The sequence below is a fragment of the Lemur catta genome, chromosome 9 (genome assembly GCF_020740605.2).
Source record: "Lemur catta isolate mLemCat1 chromosome 9, mLemCat1.pri, whole genome shotgun sequence".
NCBI lineage: Eukaryota > Metazoa > Chordata > Mammalia > Primates > Lemuridae > Lemur > Lemur catta.
The window spans coordinates 3,446,253-3,462,067 of NC_059136.1; the positions used below are offsets into that span (position 1 = coordinate 3,446,253).

A 15,815-nucleotide genomic window follows, 5' to 3' on the forward strand; every position below is an offset into this window, starting at 1 on the left:
TCCTCCTGCCTCAGCCTGCCAAGTAGCTGGGAGTACAGGCAATTGATTTTTTTTTATTCGTATTTCAGCATATTGTGGGGGTACAAAAGTTTAGGTTATGCATATTCAGGCAATTGATTTTTAACAGGAGTCCCAAGATCATTCAGTGTGGAAAAGACTTTCTACAAATAGTACTGGGATAACTGGATATCTACATGCAAAAGTTGGAGTTGGATTCCTAGCTCACACCATATACAAAAATTAACTCAAAATGGATTGCAAGCCTAAATGTAAGGGTTAAAACTAGAAACTTTTGGAAGAAAACATAATTATGATCTTGGATTAAACAATAGTTTCTTAAGAATGACATCAAAAGCACAAGCAACCAAAAAAAAAAAAAAATGAACTGGACTACTTCAAAATGGGAAACTTTTGTGTATTAATGGACACTATCAAAGACAGTGAAAAGATAATCCACAGAATGGGAGGGATTATTGTAAACTGTATAGTTGATAAAAGTCTAGTATCAGAATATATAAATAATTCTTACAATTTAACAATAAAAAGATAATCCAATTTTAAAACAGGCAAATGAAAATTTCTTCAAAGAAGATATACAAATGGCCAATAAGCACATGAAAAGATGCTCAACATCATTATTCATCAGGGAACTGTAAACCCAAATCACAATGAAATACCACTTTACAGCTGCTAGAATGATTGTAAAAAAGACAGACAAAAACAAGTGTGGGTGAGGATGTGGAGAAACTGAAACATTGCGGATAAGACAGTAAATAGTATAGTTGCTTTGGAAACCTGTTGGTTGTTTCTTCAAAAAGTTAAATATAGAATTGTCATATGATCTGGCAGTTGCACTCCTAATTATATATTTAAGAGAATTGAAAACATACGTTCAAACAAATACTTGTACCTGAATGGTCATAGCACCATTATTTATAAAATTCAAATAGTATTAATAGAAACAACCCAAAAGTCCATCAACTGACAAATGAATAAACAGAATGGACTATATCAATACAATGGAATATTATTTGACCATAAAAAGGGAGGAAGTACTGGTACATGGTACAACATGGATGAATCTTGAAAACACTATGCTCAGTGAAAGAAGACAGTCACTAAAGGCCACATGAAATGTCCAGAATAGGTAGATTCACAGAGACAAAAAACAGAGCTTGGGATGCTCTGTCCTCTGGGCTCTTACAGCTCTAGGGCCTGACTCTTTCCTTTTCTTACAAAGAAAATGATGGCTTGGCTCAACGAAAGCCAAGGAGAATGGTGACTGCTTCTTCAGGTCAGGGAGGATGCAGGAGTCAGCACTTCCTGCTGGTGGGGCCTGAGGTGGGTGGGGGCTCCCGTGCTGGCAGCATGAGAGAGGCAGTGCCATACAGTGGTTAGGGACACGGGCACTGGAGCCAGACCACCCGGGCTTGAATCCTGGTTCTGCCACTTACAAACTTGTAACCTTGCCAACCTCTCCAAGCCTTAGTTTCCCCATCTGTAAAATGGGAATGATAACAGTGTCTACTTCATGACATTATTGGTACGGCTGCCTGGGGCTTTAGCACAGTTTCTGGCGATAGTCACTATGGATGGAGTGCCACGTGTGGACTTAGATCTCCTACCTGAAGGGGCATCTCCTCATTCAGACCCGACTAACAGTGCAGAGGCCCAGCTGAGGGTGGCTGAGGTGCCTCCCTACCTCTGCCAGCGCTGGGGAACTTTCAGAGGGAGAGTCGGGCGTGGTGCCCTGCTCCCCAGTGCCTTTCCAGCTGGGTGTTCCCTGAGAGCTCTGGGGCAGGGGTCACAGGGAGGCCACCAGCTTCTGAGGGCCCATTGTTCTCCTCGGAGCTGAGGAAGATGTATTCTCCCCACCGCTCCTCCCAGCACCCAAATCCGCAAGCTCAGGAGCAGCCCTTAAATAAACAAACCTTGTTCCTCTGGCCTTATCCAGCCCGCAGAGAGCTTCCAGAGCCTCACAATGGTCCTGTGATTCCCAGCCACCCCCCAGCTTATTGTCCCTAGCTCACAGATGAGGAAGTTGAGGCCTAGAGAGAGGAAGTGGCTTATTTGAATTCCCATATACAGAGGTGGCCCAGACGGGGCGAGGTCTCCCAGTCCCGTGTCCAGCATCCTAGTGCAGACCCATGGGTGCACCAAATGCACGACCACGCGCGGAGTACAAACAGCCCCACAGGCGGAGTGCGGAGCCTGAGGGAGACAGGAGAGAGGCAGAGTGGCCTCCGTCCTCGCCTCCTCAGTGGCCAGGTGGTGACGGCTGGATTTATTTTTTCCTCCTAGATGAGCTTCATGTCCCAGGTAACTGGAGAAGACCTCAGCTCATCTTGTTTTCTCCCCAGGCGGGGTGCCTGCCGCCTCAGCAGGGGACAGAACAGTCCGCCCTCTTCCACAGCTGTAAGCCCTGCTCGGCCCAGTGGGTATGGGGGGTGGAGGACCCATGGGAAGCAGGACCCAAGGTGCCCTCCTTACCTGGTTGGATGGTAGGAGGGCATGAATGAAAGCTAAAGGACATTCACATGACTGGGTCCTCCCTGTAGCCTTCTGAGACAGAGGAGGATGGAAATGGGGAGCCCTGAGCCTAGGCATCCAACTGTCCGGGTTCCCCTGGGTTCCTGGGATGAGAGGTTTTCAATTTTAGACCAATGCAAAGTCAAAGGCAGACTGAAATGAGTTGGTCACCTGAGTCTTCCACAGCTCCCAGTCTGAAGACATGACTCACCATGCAATAAGCAGAGGCTACTACGGACTGGGGCCAGGAGGGAAAGGAACGGTCAGGGATGGCAGAGACACAGTGAGCCACAAAACGGGTGGCATTCTGCACTGTGGGTTTTGGCAGCCCTGCTCCTCACTGGCATACGGGTCCTTCCTGCCCAAGTCACATCTGTTAAAGTCAACCCCTCCCCCTTCCAACAAAGATGCCCAGAGACCTGGGGAGAAGGATCACCTCCGAGAGCCCAGTGCTCCCTGGATCTGCCTTAACCCCCTTTCCCAGGCAATGGGGCATCCTCCGAAGTACCAAAAGCCTTCTGTTCCCAGCAAAGATAGGAGAAGCCTGAATTAAATAGATTTCTCACTTTCTTATAAAGGAAAAGAGGTAAGACAGGTGACTGATGTTTAGTACAAAGGGCATGGGACAGAGTCAAGCAGGCATACATGAGCTGTGTGTGCTCCGGTGATGTATAACCTCCAGGAACCTCAGTTTCCTTATCCTGAAAATGGGCATACTGTACCCATCTTGTGATTGTAATAAGGATCAAATCAGCAGCTGCTCAACAAATGTTTGCTGCTGAGGTTGTTGGGGAGGCCTTTCTTCACCCAGACCTGAGAGGAGATGCCTGTCCTGGGTTCAGATCTCACCCAGTTTCCCCGTTTCTTCAGGTTTTCTGCTCAACCCAGGCATCAGCTGACACCCAGGCCTGGTGTTGCCTCTAGCAGGATTGGCAAGACGGGAGATGGCTGAGGAAGGGGATCTGAGCAGGGAGAGGGAAGCGAATGGAGGGCTGGAATCTGAGATGAGAAAACAAAGTTGGATGGGGAGGAAGTACCAATTGCTGGAAACTGAGTGGTGTTCAGGGGTGTCTCAGGGGAGGATGTATCTGGGGTGCCCAGGTCTCTGAAGTCACTTTTAAGCACAGGAGGCAAGTGTGTGGCAGTGAAGCCATTCCACCTTGGGCTCAGGTCTCCCCTTGTGGCAGTGAAGCCATTCCACCAAGCCAGGTCTCCCCGAGCCCTCGGTTGACCGTCTGACCCTATGAGCAGTAGAAGGGCCCGAGCCCGTCTGTGCAAATGCCCAGCGGTTTGGTCGCTTTCTCCTCCCAGACCCTGACTGGGGCAGGCAGCACCGTTAAGTTCTTCCTCTCTGAGGCTTTCCTGGGTCAGCACTTCCAGGTTGTGGAGTTGGAGGGCGCCGAACCTGAGCCGGGGGATCTCTTCCTGTTCAGGCCGATGTCTCCCAAAGGACGCGGGTGCGGGCCCCACGTGGGCGTATACTGCGGCCAGGGAGAAGTCATCCACGTGGAGGGTGGGTGCCTCCAGCTGAAACACAGACCCAAGTCTGCGAAGAGAGGCTGCCCAGCCAAGCCACTCCCCACCAGTGGGCTGCATACCCGGATGAAGACTGCGGTCCCGGGCTGGGGGTGAAGGTCTCTGAAGATAGGGGCTTTGGGACGCTCAGGGTTAGGAAATGAGGGTGCAGGATCCCGGAGTATAGTACATAAGCCTGGCTCTGATCCGTACCCATCTGGCGAGCCTCGCAGGCAAGAATCCAGGCGGCCAGGGGCTGCACGCACGTTTCCGGGCTCCTGGGAAGGCAGACAAGGCAGCATTGCCCGCGTGGTGCTGGAGCTCCGCATGCGCAGAGCCATGGACATGGACCCACCACCCTATCGCCCCACGCGCAGTGACCATGTGCGCTTTGCACTGCGCCTGCTCGGCCAGCTCCCGGCCCGGACTCCCCGCAAATAGAGGAGAGCTCCAGCAGCTCGGTGAGCGTGGCCCAGCTGCCCACGCAGGACCCCACCCACCTCAGCAGCTGACTAACCAACACACCTAACCAATGCGCTCCTGCAAAATCCAGGCCCCCCCTCTCCACACGGGCCACATTCCTCCAAACTCAAGATCAGCTGTACTCTGGCAGGCCCAAACCCACCAGAACCAAGTAGACCTGCCACTGGTTGCGTTCCTCCGCTCTGAAAACCTTTTGGCCCCAAGTCCTGAAGGCCTCAGGCTACTTAGTACAGCCTGCCAAACTCTAAACCTGGGTCCTCCCCTCTCCTCCGTCGGGTCAAGCTGGGTTATCATTCCCCCAGTAGAACCTTCCTGCTGAGCCAAGCTCTGCCTTTTTAGGCCCCGCCCATTTGTACCCAGGCCCACTAATTCTAGCCATGTTGGCTTTGGGATCCTAGTCTACAGATCAACAGGGAGGCCTTATGGACTCTTCCACTCCCCAGGCCCCGCCAGGAGACTCCAGCCACCCAACCTGATGCCCCAAACTCAGGCCCAACTAGATCCCACCTCTTCCCCTAGCTCGGTTCACCACATTCCCATCCTTCCTTGGGCCTTGGGGTACCCCAGGCCGTGAGAGCTGAACTGGAGGCCTCATATGACCCAGGAGTTCTGGTGGTCACAGCAGGCCCTTTGCCTTCCTTGCTAGGTGTTCGTGGACATGGACATGACCCTGGATTAGGCATAGACGTGGAGAGTTCAGAAAGATTCATTACACCATTTTCCAAAGTTTAATTGGATGTTCACGGCCCTCTCTATCCTGTCCTCCATCTCTCTAAGCCTCTAAGGCAGCAATCCCCAACCTTTTTGACACCCAGGACCAATTTCATGGAAGACAATTTTTCCATGGATGGGGTGGGGGATGGTTTCAGGATTATTCAAGTGCAATTGCATTTATTGTGCAGTCAAACCTCTCTGCTAATGATAATCTGTATTTACAGCCGCTCCCCAGTCCTAGCACCACCACCTCAGCTCCTCCCCAGATCATCAGATATTAGATTCTCATAAGGACCGGCAAGCTAGATCCCTCCCATGTGCAGTTTACAGTAGGGACCGTGCTCCTATGAGAATCTAAGGATGCCTCTGATGTGACAGGAGGCGGAGCTGGGGGGGGTGATGCCAGGGACTGGGAGCGGCTGTAAATACAGATGAAGCTTCCCTCGCCTGCTGCTCACCTCCTGCTGTGTGGCCGGTTCTGAACAGGTCACGGACCAGTATCAGTTGCAACCCGGAGGTTGGGGACCACAGTTCTGAGGGCTCCTCGGCGCTCCTGGACACCCCCTTCCTTAAATGCCACCACCTCCAGGAAGCCTCTCTGCTTCCCACTGGAAAACTAGATTTTGTAAGAAAGGTGGTGGAGGAAAGGGAGAGTCCTTAGATCTCTGAGGCCGGTGTCCGGGCGCGGGCACCCCTTCCCGCCCCAGGCCCCCCAGCCTGCGGACACAGCCCCTCTGCGCGGATGAGCACCTGCGCTGGCGTAGGGGCAAGCGGCGCCCCAGTAGTCGAGGGCGGGCAGGTGTGCTGCACCCTGGGAAGGCCGTCCCGTCACCGGTGCGGCAGACGGGCGCGTCAGGGCCTTTCAAGGGCAGGGGCCGTCCTTAAGCAGGGGGACTTCCGAGGGCGGGGCGGGGCCAGCCCTGCCGCGCCGCCCCCGTCGCCCCCCGCGGACACGCCCCGCCGGCCGGCGCCTTTAAGAGCCTCAGCGCGGCCCTGATTGATAAATCCGCGCGCAGCCTCCGCCCCGCACCGCCGAGCCCGCGCCCGGGTCCTCCGCCCCCGCCGCCCCGGGCCCCCGCGGCCCGTCCGCGGCCCCCGCAGCCTCGGCCCCCGCCGCCCGTCCACCGCCCCCGAAGCCCGTCCGCGGCCCCCGCCCAGGCCCCCATGTCGGCCGCGCCCGCCTACAGCGAAGACAAGGGCGGCTCTGCCGGCCCCGGGGAGCCCGAGTACGGCCACGACCCCGCGAGCGGCGGCATCTTCTCCTCCGACTACAAGCGGTGAGGCCCCGGCGGCGCGGCACCATGGACAGCGCCCGGCCGCGCGGCACCGGCCCCAGGCCGGCCCGGGGAGGGTGCAGGCCGGCGGGGGATGGGCGGGCCAGCCCGCTCGGCCGCGGGAGGACCAACCCTCCGGGCCCAGGGCTTTCTCGGGTTTGCGGCGCTGCATTACCGGGTCCCAGCCTTTGTTCGCGCTAAGCGGGTCGGCTCCCGCAAAAGGGGGGAGGGGCCTGAGTCAGCGGACTTGACTTTGAGCCTGGAGCCTCTCCAGGAAGGTGGGCCCGGGACGGAGATGCAGAACCTCCCAGGCCTGGCCCTGCTACAAATTCACTTCCTTCGGTTCTGGTCCCCACCTCCCATCTGGCCCTCCCCACGTTGCCCTATAATTCAACCCTACCTTAACCTGCCCCTCGTTTGACTCATTCGTGTTTGTTCCTTCGTTTGTTTATTCATAAATTCTGCAACAAGCATTTATTAGAGGCCGACTATGTCAAGTCCCGTGCTAGTCACAGACTACAGCTGTGAACAGGAGACTGTCCTTGTCCTCCAGGGAGACGCACGGATGAAGAAGCAGCCAGCTACAGTTCCGTGTAGGAGGGGCAGTGAGAGGTGGGCGAAGACCTGGTCCCTGGACCAGGGAGAGAGGAGAGAGAGGGGTGTTCCAGCCAGAGGAAAGGGCTTGTAGGAAGCTTGAGAGCCCGGCCACAGGTTTTGTAGTGGAGCCAGAATCACGGCACAGGCCACCGAGTACCAGAAATGAGGGTGGAGAGGACTGCTGACGGGTTCTAAACAGGTGACACCATCACATTTGTATTTTTAAAGGATTACAGGCTGGATTGTGGGGAAGAGATTGGAGGTGAGCTGGACTGAGCAAGAGACAAGTGAGGGGGGTGTTGAAGTTAACAGGCAGGGGGCGTGATGGTGGCTAGATTAGAGGAGGGACAGAGGGTGTGAGGGCTATTGAGGAAGTGGAAGCCACAGATACAATGGGTAATTGGATGTGGGGGATGGGGGCAAGAGGGAGGGGCTGGGAGAGAGAAGGATGATACTCAGGTTATTAGTTCCTGCAGCCGGATGGATATGGTGCTGTTCAATGTGATTAGAAATAAAAGTATCACTAGCAAACTTGTGGAAAATAACGTTGAGCCCAGCTTTGGACATGCTGAGATTATAAACTCTGAGGGGCATTCAAGTCTAGTGGGTAGCTGGATATTAAGATTTGGATTCCAGAAGAGATCAGGGAATTGTTAACATATGTTATATATACGTTAGTTAAAGCCACAGAAGGAAGTGAAGATAACCCAAGGAGAGGGTATAGAATGAGTTCCAACAGGGCGCAAGTCAGAATCCTGAGGACACAACATTAGGAGTGACCAGAGAGCAGGGGGAGAGTGTTTCAACGTACCTGAGAAGAAGTGAACCAAAAGGCAGGAAGAAAATAAAATGTGATTTCAAGAAGGAAATAGCATCAAGGAAGAAAATAAAATGCGATTTCAAGAAGGAAAGAGCATCAAGGCCCATTAAAGTCAAATCGAACAAGGAAAGAAGTTCATGGCCACTGTTGGCAAAGAGAAGATCAGCTCCTTCCCACTCCACTCTTTTCCCCCTGCCCTGGGAGACCAGTTCTGGCAAAGCGAGGAGAACAGGCGCTAATTATTTTTCCCCCAACATTCTATTGTGGATGATTTTAAACATATAGAAAAATTGAATTAATACAATGAATATATGTGTATCCATGTAGATGCAACCATCATGGACATCACACTGTATTTGGTTTATCTCACTGTCCAGACGTATTTTTGGCTGAATCATGTCAATTGCAGAGATGGTGACCCTTCAGCCTTGAATTCTAAATCAGCATCTAAAGCCAGACTGAAGTGAATAAAGGAACAAATGGGGGTAAATAGATAAAACACAACAAATGGGAATTTTGCTTTCAGGAAGTTTAACTGCAAAGAGGAGAGAGAGAAAGAATTGCCAGAGGAGAACATCGGTTCAAGGAGTTTTATTTAATTGTTATTTGTGTTTGCTATTAGGATGGGAGAGCCTAGAGCATGTTTAACTGCTCATGGGAAGGAGACAGGAGTGGGGGAGAGGCTGAAAGGAACACAGGAAGTGCAGGCTCCTGAGTGATGGGCAGGAGGGAGAGGTGGGAGGGTGGATGACTGGCCCGGGTGCAAAGGGGACCAGCTCCGCCCAGAGAAAGGAGAGGAGAGTGTAGACGCAGGTGGATCTGAGTGGGGGGCAAGGAGCTACAGGGGATTTCATCCAAAGCCTTTCCTCTGTGAGAAGCAGGTAGTGAAGCTGCGGGAGCAAGGGCAAGGCTGAGGGTGGGGTCCTGAGGGCCGAAGGGGTTTGAAACATGGAAACTAAAGTGAGCACTGGCAGGACAGGGGCGTTGGAGGGCGGTGGGACACGAAGGCCAAGGATGTGAGTGACAGCAGTTGAAGCGATGGGCCTGGGGCCCTAGGTGGACCCAGGGGTCCTCCAGTGGGGAGGAAGTAGAGAGAAGAGAAGGCTGATAGGAAGGACAAAGTTGGGGATTGGCTCTGGAAGGGCAGGTGAGGATCAAGAGGCTTGGGGGCAGAGTGAGAAGAGGGCATGTAAGATTTCTGGGGAGGCTGAGGTCCAGCTGTGGCTGCGGGATTGGCGGTGAAGAGGCATCCCTCACCTCTCTGTCAACTCCACTGACTGCCTGGTGCCCTGCCCAGTGATTGGGGCTGGGCTTGGTCCACAGTCTGCACCCTTCTGTCCCTCCTGAGGGCTTGTCTCTGAGCAGTGAAGAGGAAACTGGAGCCTCCCTCCCTGCCAGTGTCTGGTTACTGAGTTTCGGGGGCGGGCTGTCTGGTGACAGTGACAAGCAACCACAGCGTCCTGGCCAGCTCAGCCCCATCCTGGAGCAGGACCTGATGCCCAATGCAGCGATTCCTGCAGCTCCCGGGGGCTATGGTGAGACCAGGGGTCAGGGGGGCCTGCGGGGCTGATCAGGAGGCTGCCAGCCCTGTGCTGGCCCCAGAAGGTGGCCCCCCGCCCTGGTACCAGGCCTTGCAGCCTGAGGAGCTTCGGTGGCTGCAGGCCTCAGAGGAAGACACAACCCCAGAAGTGTCCTTGGAAGGACCTTGCCCAGAGGCTGGCCAGAGCCAGAGCCAGCCACTACGGTACAGGGGGACCCTCAGGGACCCACCCCAGCCAGACATCTAGAAAGGCCAGGCAGGGCAGCTGCACTCCCAGCCGACTCCTTCAAGCCCCACCTCCTTGGGTGGAAGACTGGGCTGACGTTCAGGGTGCAGGCCGGGCAGGAAGGGTGGTCGGGGGCGTAGTGTGGGCTGAGAGTGTGAGTGGGGGAGATGAGGAGCTTGACTCCCAGGGGGCTCTGAGGGGAGGAGGATACTAAAATACTTGAGGGTTGAGGTCCCACTTTGACCTGCTCCTGCCCACGGGCCCTGGCTAGAGTGGGCTCTGGGTGAGGTTTGGGGACAGGATAAAGCACGGGCGGAGTTTGTCCAGCCTCTCCCTGGCCAGTGTGTGGGCAGGGAGGTGTGCATCTGGGGCGGTGAGCATGACTGGCCCCAGACACCACGCTTGACCACCTGGCTGGCTCCGGCCATCCCCAGGAGAGTCCCTCAGGCCAGGCTGGGCCAGGGGTCACACAGTGGGTGCCCTGTAAGGAGATCTGACTATGGGAGATGCATGTTTCAGGGTATCAGGGTGTTGCTGTGTCTCTTCCTCCCTCTGCCTCTTGGGAGCATAAGCCGCTGGAGTGGGGACGAGGGACCCAGGGTGGGCTCCGGGCGGTGCTGCCGTCTGTGTCAGTGCATGCCTGCCAGTCAGCCCTGCCCGCGCCAGCTGCTTTACCCCCCACTGTCCCTCCCCTCTCTCCATCCCCTTCTTCAAGGGCCTGGAATGTGCACCCTGGGCTGGGCGTGTGCATTTGACAGGGGCCCGTGGCATTCGTGGGTGTGGTGAGGACACCCGCGTGTGAGGGCTCAGCCTGGGGAACACCCAGCGTTAAAGAGACTGGGTGAGCTTCGGCCACCGCCCACTGAAGCCCAGGGAAGAGTCACCCCAGGGCGACCCCTCTGAAGGAGGTCAGGATCCCCAAGGCTGGATGGATTTGCTCTGGAAGCCTAAATTTATCACCATAAATATCGAATAGGAATCCATTAGGCATTTTGGTGAATGAGACTAGAGTGGCCAAGATTTGTCAAAGTTTTGTGTGTGTTTTAGGTGTGACTGTGCCATGTGGGACATGTGTGTCTATATGAGGTGTGGGCGAGCGTGGGGAGGTCTCGTGGTGTGATATGTGTCTGTCGGATCTGTGGGTGTGTAGGGGAGGCGTGGGGGTGTTTCTGAGGGAGGTGTCTATATGTGGGGAGTGTGTGTTTCTCTGGGGGTTGTGGGTGTGTGTCTGCAGGGGTTTTCTGCAGGTGCGCGTGGGTTTATGCACGGACTGTGTGTCTGTGGCCCGCGTGGGTGATGCCAGTGCTCATGGCGGTCCTGGGGGTGCAGTGGGGCACGTTTGTATGTTAGGGAAGCTCTGTCATTCTTCCCAGACCTTCGGTGCTGCCCAGGCCCAGTCGAATGGTCTGTACCTCTGTCCACGCCCCAGCTGTCCCGAGCTCAAGGCAGGCGGTACCTTCCTACGCTCTAAGGAACACACAGCGTGGTCTGTGTTTAGGAGGGTGACAAGGTAGTTGTCTTCTGGCCTTGGCTTGGCCATGGGAGAGAAGGTGTCCTCTCACCCCCGGTGGGGGAGTTTTAGATGAACATGATGGAGCTGGATGTCTTCTTCTGCCCTCACCTGACAGCCGGCAAGGGCCTCTGTGTTCGGGAAGGCGTCATCTTCCTACTTTGCTTTCCTTCAAAATCTCTTCAGGAAAGACAGTTTCTAAACTTCTTGGGACAACTTCTTAGTGGCCCTTCCGTCCTTTCTCATTGACTCTGCTGAGCACTCACACTTCCGCAGCCTGGTATGTTGTGTCCACTCTTCTCCTCTCCTCGTCGCCTGTCACTCATTTCTCAGTATCAGCAGCTGTCACATTTGCCTCCTTATGGCTGTAGTCATGCTCTCCCTCTCCCAACACTGCTACCCCCGCTTTCTGATTTTCTGTGGTTTCTAAATATTTCACGTCTATGACTAACTTCCACACACTGCTTTTTAATTTCTACCACTGGTGGTACTTCTCGAGGCTGCGTTCTTGCACTGACTGGGTCAATAGCTGTGGGTTATCAGGGTGTTATCAGAGTGTCATCTGGGAGTCTGGGGCCCCACACACAGCTGCTCACCACATTTTGGAATTGTCTTGGCAACATCTGAGTGCATCAGTTGTCACACAACTCTATCAGCATATATAGATGCTTTTTTTTCAACGATTTATTCACATTCTCTGATCACTTCTTGACCACCGATTCCACATCCTCTGAGTATGGTTAGACAGGTTGCTCACTGCACAAGGGCACCTGGCCAAGGAATACCAGCCTATGCTCCACTCACTGAATGGGGAGCAAGAGCTCGGGGGCAAGCGATGGCAGATGGGCTTGCAAGAGCCCTGACAGTAAATGCTGGACATGGACCTTATAAATTTATATCAGTTCTGTATCTGTTTTGAATATTAAACTTTTATTTACCATATCCCAAATATTTTGCCTTTTGTTGCTGTTATGGGCTGAATTGTGTCCCTCCAAAATTACTTTATTGAAGACCTAACCCCCAGTACCTCAGAATGTTACCTTATTTGGAGATAGAGTCTGTAACGAGGTGATTAAGTTAAAATGAGGTCGTTACTGTGAGTCCTAATCCTACATGACTGATTTCCCTGTAAGTAGAGGAAACTTGGTCACAGGCACACACCCAGGGAAGCTATGTGAAGACACAGGGAGAAGACTTGTAAGAGATCGGAAAAAACAAAGTGCATTTCTCCTGCTCTCATACACACCACTCACAAGAGAACACTTCATTTCTGGTCTCCAAAATGTGTGGGGGTTTCTGCCCCCAAGAACCTGCTCTCCAGTGGACACCATGTAGGCATCCTCTAATTGAAGTCAGTCTACCTGGAGATGGTGTCAGATCGCACAGGTTGAGGGCTCGTCAGTACCACCACACTGCGCCCACTTCCGACGCCAATTGCAAGTAGTAGGCTGCCACCTCTACTTCTGACCAACCAGCTATAAATCAGGGGCTCCCATGACCCCTGACTTGAGTTCAACTCTGTGAGTGGCTCATAGAACTCAGGGAAACTTTACTTATGTTTACCCAGTTGTTATAAAGGATGATATTATATAAAGAGTACAGAGGAACAGCAAGGTGTAAGAGACACATAGGACCAGGCATGTGGGAAGGGGTGCAGAGCTTCCGTGCCCTCTCTGGGTGCCCCACTCTCCAGGCACCTCCGTGGTTCAGCGATCTGGAAGCTCTCCTTTTGGGTTTTTACAGGGGCTTCATTTCATAGGCATGATTGATGCCATCATTGGCCATTGCTGATTGACTCAACGTTTAGCTCCACTCCCCCATCCCTGGAGGTCAGGTGGTAGGGCTAGAAATTCTAACAGCAAAAGATGCTCTGGCCTGGGTGTGGTGGCTCACGCCTGTAATCCCAGCACTTTGGGAGGCCAAGGCAGGAGGATCACTTGAGACCAGGAGTTCAAGACCAGACTGGGCAATAGCAAGACCTCATCTCTACAAAAAATTAAAAAATTAGCTGGGCATGGTGGCACACACCTGTAGCCCTCGCTCCTTGGAAGGCTGAGGCAGGAGGATCACTTGATCCCAGGAGTTCGAGCTTATAGTAAACTATGATCACACCACTGTATTCCAACCTGGGTGATGGCAAGACCGTGTCTCAAAAAAAAACCCAAAAAAAAAACAAAGACTGCTCCTGTCACCCAGGATCCAAGGGATTTAGGAGCTGTGTGTCAGGAACAAGGGTCAAAGACTAAATATTAGAACAAAAGGTTCTCCTAGTCTCCCTATCTCCAAGGGTTTTAGGGCTTTAGGAGCTCTGTCTCAGGAACCAGAGGCAGTGAGAAAATATGTATTTTTCTATAATATCCCAAGGGCCATTTACAGGCTGAGGAGAGCGGCTTCAAAGGAACCAACCCTGCCCATAGCTTGATCTCAGACTCAACCTCGAGCCACCATCTGTGGTACTTTGTTGTGGGGCTCTAGAAATCTAATACAGTTGCCTTATTTTTTTTCTTAAATTTAGTGTTTTCTTAGTTTTTCATATACCTAAGTTTTAAAAAATTAAACCTAGCCATCTTGTTACTAATAATTTTATAACTTTAAAAATAAAAATTTCCCCTTCTTCTGTATTTAAAAATACTGTAACTGTTAAGCAAATGTGGGATTTATTTTGATGTGAAATATATGTACAAATATAATTTTTTGCTGTGGAACAGTTGTCCCAACAGCACTTATTTAAAGGAAGAAAGGGGCCGGGCGCGGTGGCTCACGCCTGTAATCCTAGCACTCTGGGAGGCCAAGGCGGGTGGATCGTTTGAGCTCAGGAGTTCGAGACCAGCCTGAGCAAGAGCGAGACCCCGTCTCTACTAAAAATAGAAAGAAATTATACGAACAGCTAAAAATATATATAGAAAAATTAGCCAGGCTTGGTGGCGCATGCCTGTAGTCCCAGCTACTCAGGAGGCTGAGGCAGGAGGATTGCTCGAGCCCAGGAGCCTGAGGTTGCTGTGAGCAAGGCTAACGCCACAGCACTCTAGCCCGGGCAACAGAGTGAGACTCTGTCTCAAAATAAATAAATAAATAAATAAATAAAATAAAGGAAGAAAGGTTCTTTCACTAGAATTTCGGTGAGTTGTCTTAGACTTATGAAATTCCCCCCCATGACCTCTGACCTTCTATTTTTAACCTGGTGTACAGCTGTTATCATTGTCATGTGTTTTATGTTTTGAACTCCAGTAGGGCGAGTTGTCTGTCATCATTCTCTTCTTTTGCCAAAAACATTCTTTGGAGTTCTTACCTACCGATTTTTTTTTCGGATGAATTTTTCTGTCATTTCACAAAGTTTGACAAAATGCTCCCTTTGAAATTTCAGTGGACTGAGATTGCATGAGATCTGTGTATTGGCCTTGGCTTAGGCACCACCCTTATTCCCCTCAGCCAAGTGCAGAAGACAGATCATTTATTCAAATCTTTATTTCTCCTACTAGGGTTTTATAACTTCCTTGAATGACTGTTGAATGGTGAGTGACAGTCGGGTCTTTGTTGCAAGGACAATGTGGAGTCTCTGGGACCTGTCCAGTCCTTGGAATCAGTTTAGTCAGTGAGGTCAGGATGTGGAAACGCACTGAGTGCAGGGCAAGGGCGTCCTGCTCTTGTTTTGACGCCCACGACCTTTCCACCGTCCTTCTTGTCCATCTGCCTGACCATGTTTTCTGAGCAGCGTCCATACACCCATGCCTCACCCTTCCTGTTGTCTCCTGGCCTCTCTCCCTGCCCTGTTAGTTTCCTACACTGCTGTAACAAAGTACACAGGCAGGGTTGGTTAGAACAACAGAAATGTATTGTTCAGGAGGCCAAAAGTCCGAAACCAAGGTGTTGGCAGGGCCATGCTCCCTCTGAAACCTGGAGGGGATCCTTCCTTGCCGCTTCCCGGCTTCTGGTGGTTTGCAGCAGTCCCTGGCATTCCCTGGCTTACAGATGCATCTCTCAGTCCTCTGTCTGCGTGTGGCTTTCTCCCTGCGTTGTCTCTTCACAGGGCTGTCTACTAATAAGAAATCAGACATGTGGGATTAGGGACCCACCTTGCTACAGTATGACCTCATTGAACTTAACTAATTACATCTGCAACAACCCTATTTTCAAATCTGAGGTACTAGGGATTAGGACTTCAACATATATTTTTTGGGGGGCACAACCCATAATACTGGCTGGCCCACATGTTTCTCCTACCCCCGAGTCCCCTGATCTGCAGTTTATCCCCTTCCCCCTAGCTCTGGTCCCTCCCCTCTGGCTGGGTCCTGCCTCTGCCTTCCCTGCCCAAGTCCCTTCTTTCTGCCTGGCCCTTCATGATGGGTGCCCCACCCCCTCCCTCATGCTCTCTGCTGACCTCTTGTGCCACCCCCCAGGCATGACGACCTGAAGGAGATGCTGGACACCAACAAGGACTCCCTCAAGCTGGAGGCCATGAAGAGGATTGTGGCGGTGAGAGGGGAAGGGGGGCTCCCTTGGGGAGGGGCCTGGGTGTGCAGGGACAGCTGTCCTCGGCTTCTCGCGGACCTGCCCCTGATCAGTGCTAGGCCTCCCCCTTTCTCCTTCCCCTACCTTGACCCCTACCC

General features: G+C 52.7%; 1 protein-coding gene across 3 annotated transcripts in view; it reads left to right on the forward strand.

Moving 5' to 3' along the window:
* The first annotated feature begins 6,348 nt into the window (after nucleotides 1-6,348).
* Nucleotides 6,349-15,815, forward strand: part of AP3B2 (adaptor related protein complex 3 subunit beta 2) — a 33,225-nt gene continuing 23,758 nt past the window's right edge. For all 3 annotated transcript variants that reach the window (XM_045561602.1, XM_045561603.1, XM_045561604.1), the window contains exons 1-2: nucleotides 6,349-6,518; nucleotides 15,606-15,681. In XM_045561602.1, coding sequence (XP_045417558.1) covers nucleotides 6,406-6,518; nucleotides 15,606-15,681 — 189 coding nt within the window. In that variant the 5' untranslated portion in view covers nucleotides 6,349-6,405. The remainder of the gene's footprint in view (nucleotides 6,519-15,605; nucleotides 15,682-15,815) is intronic.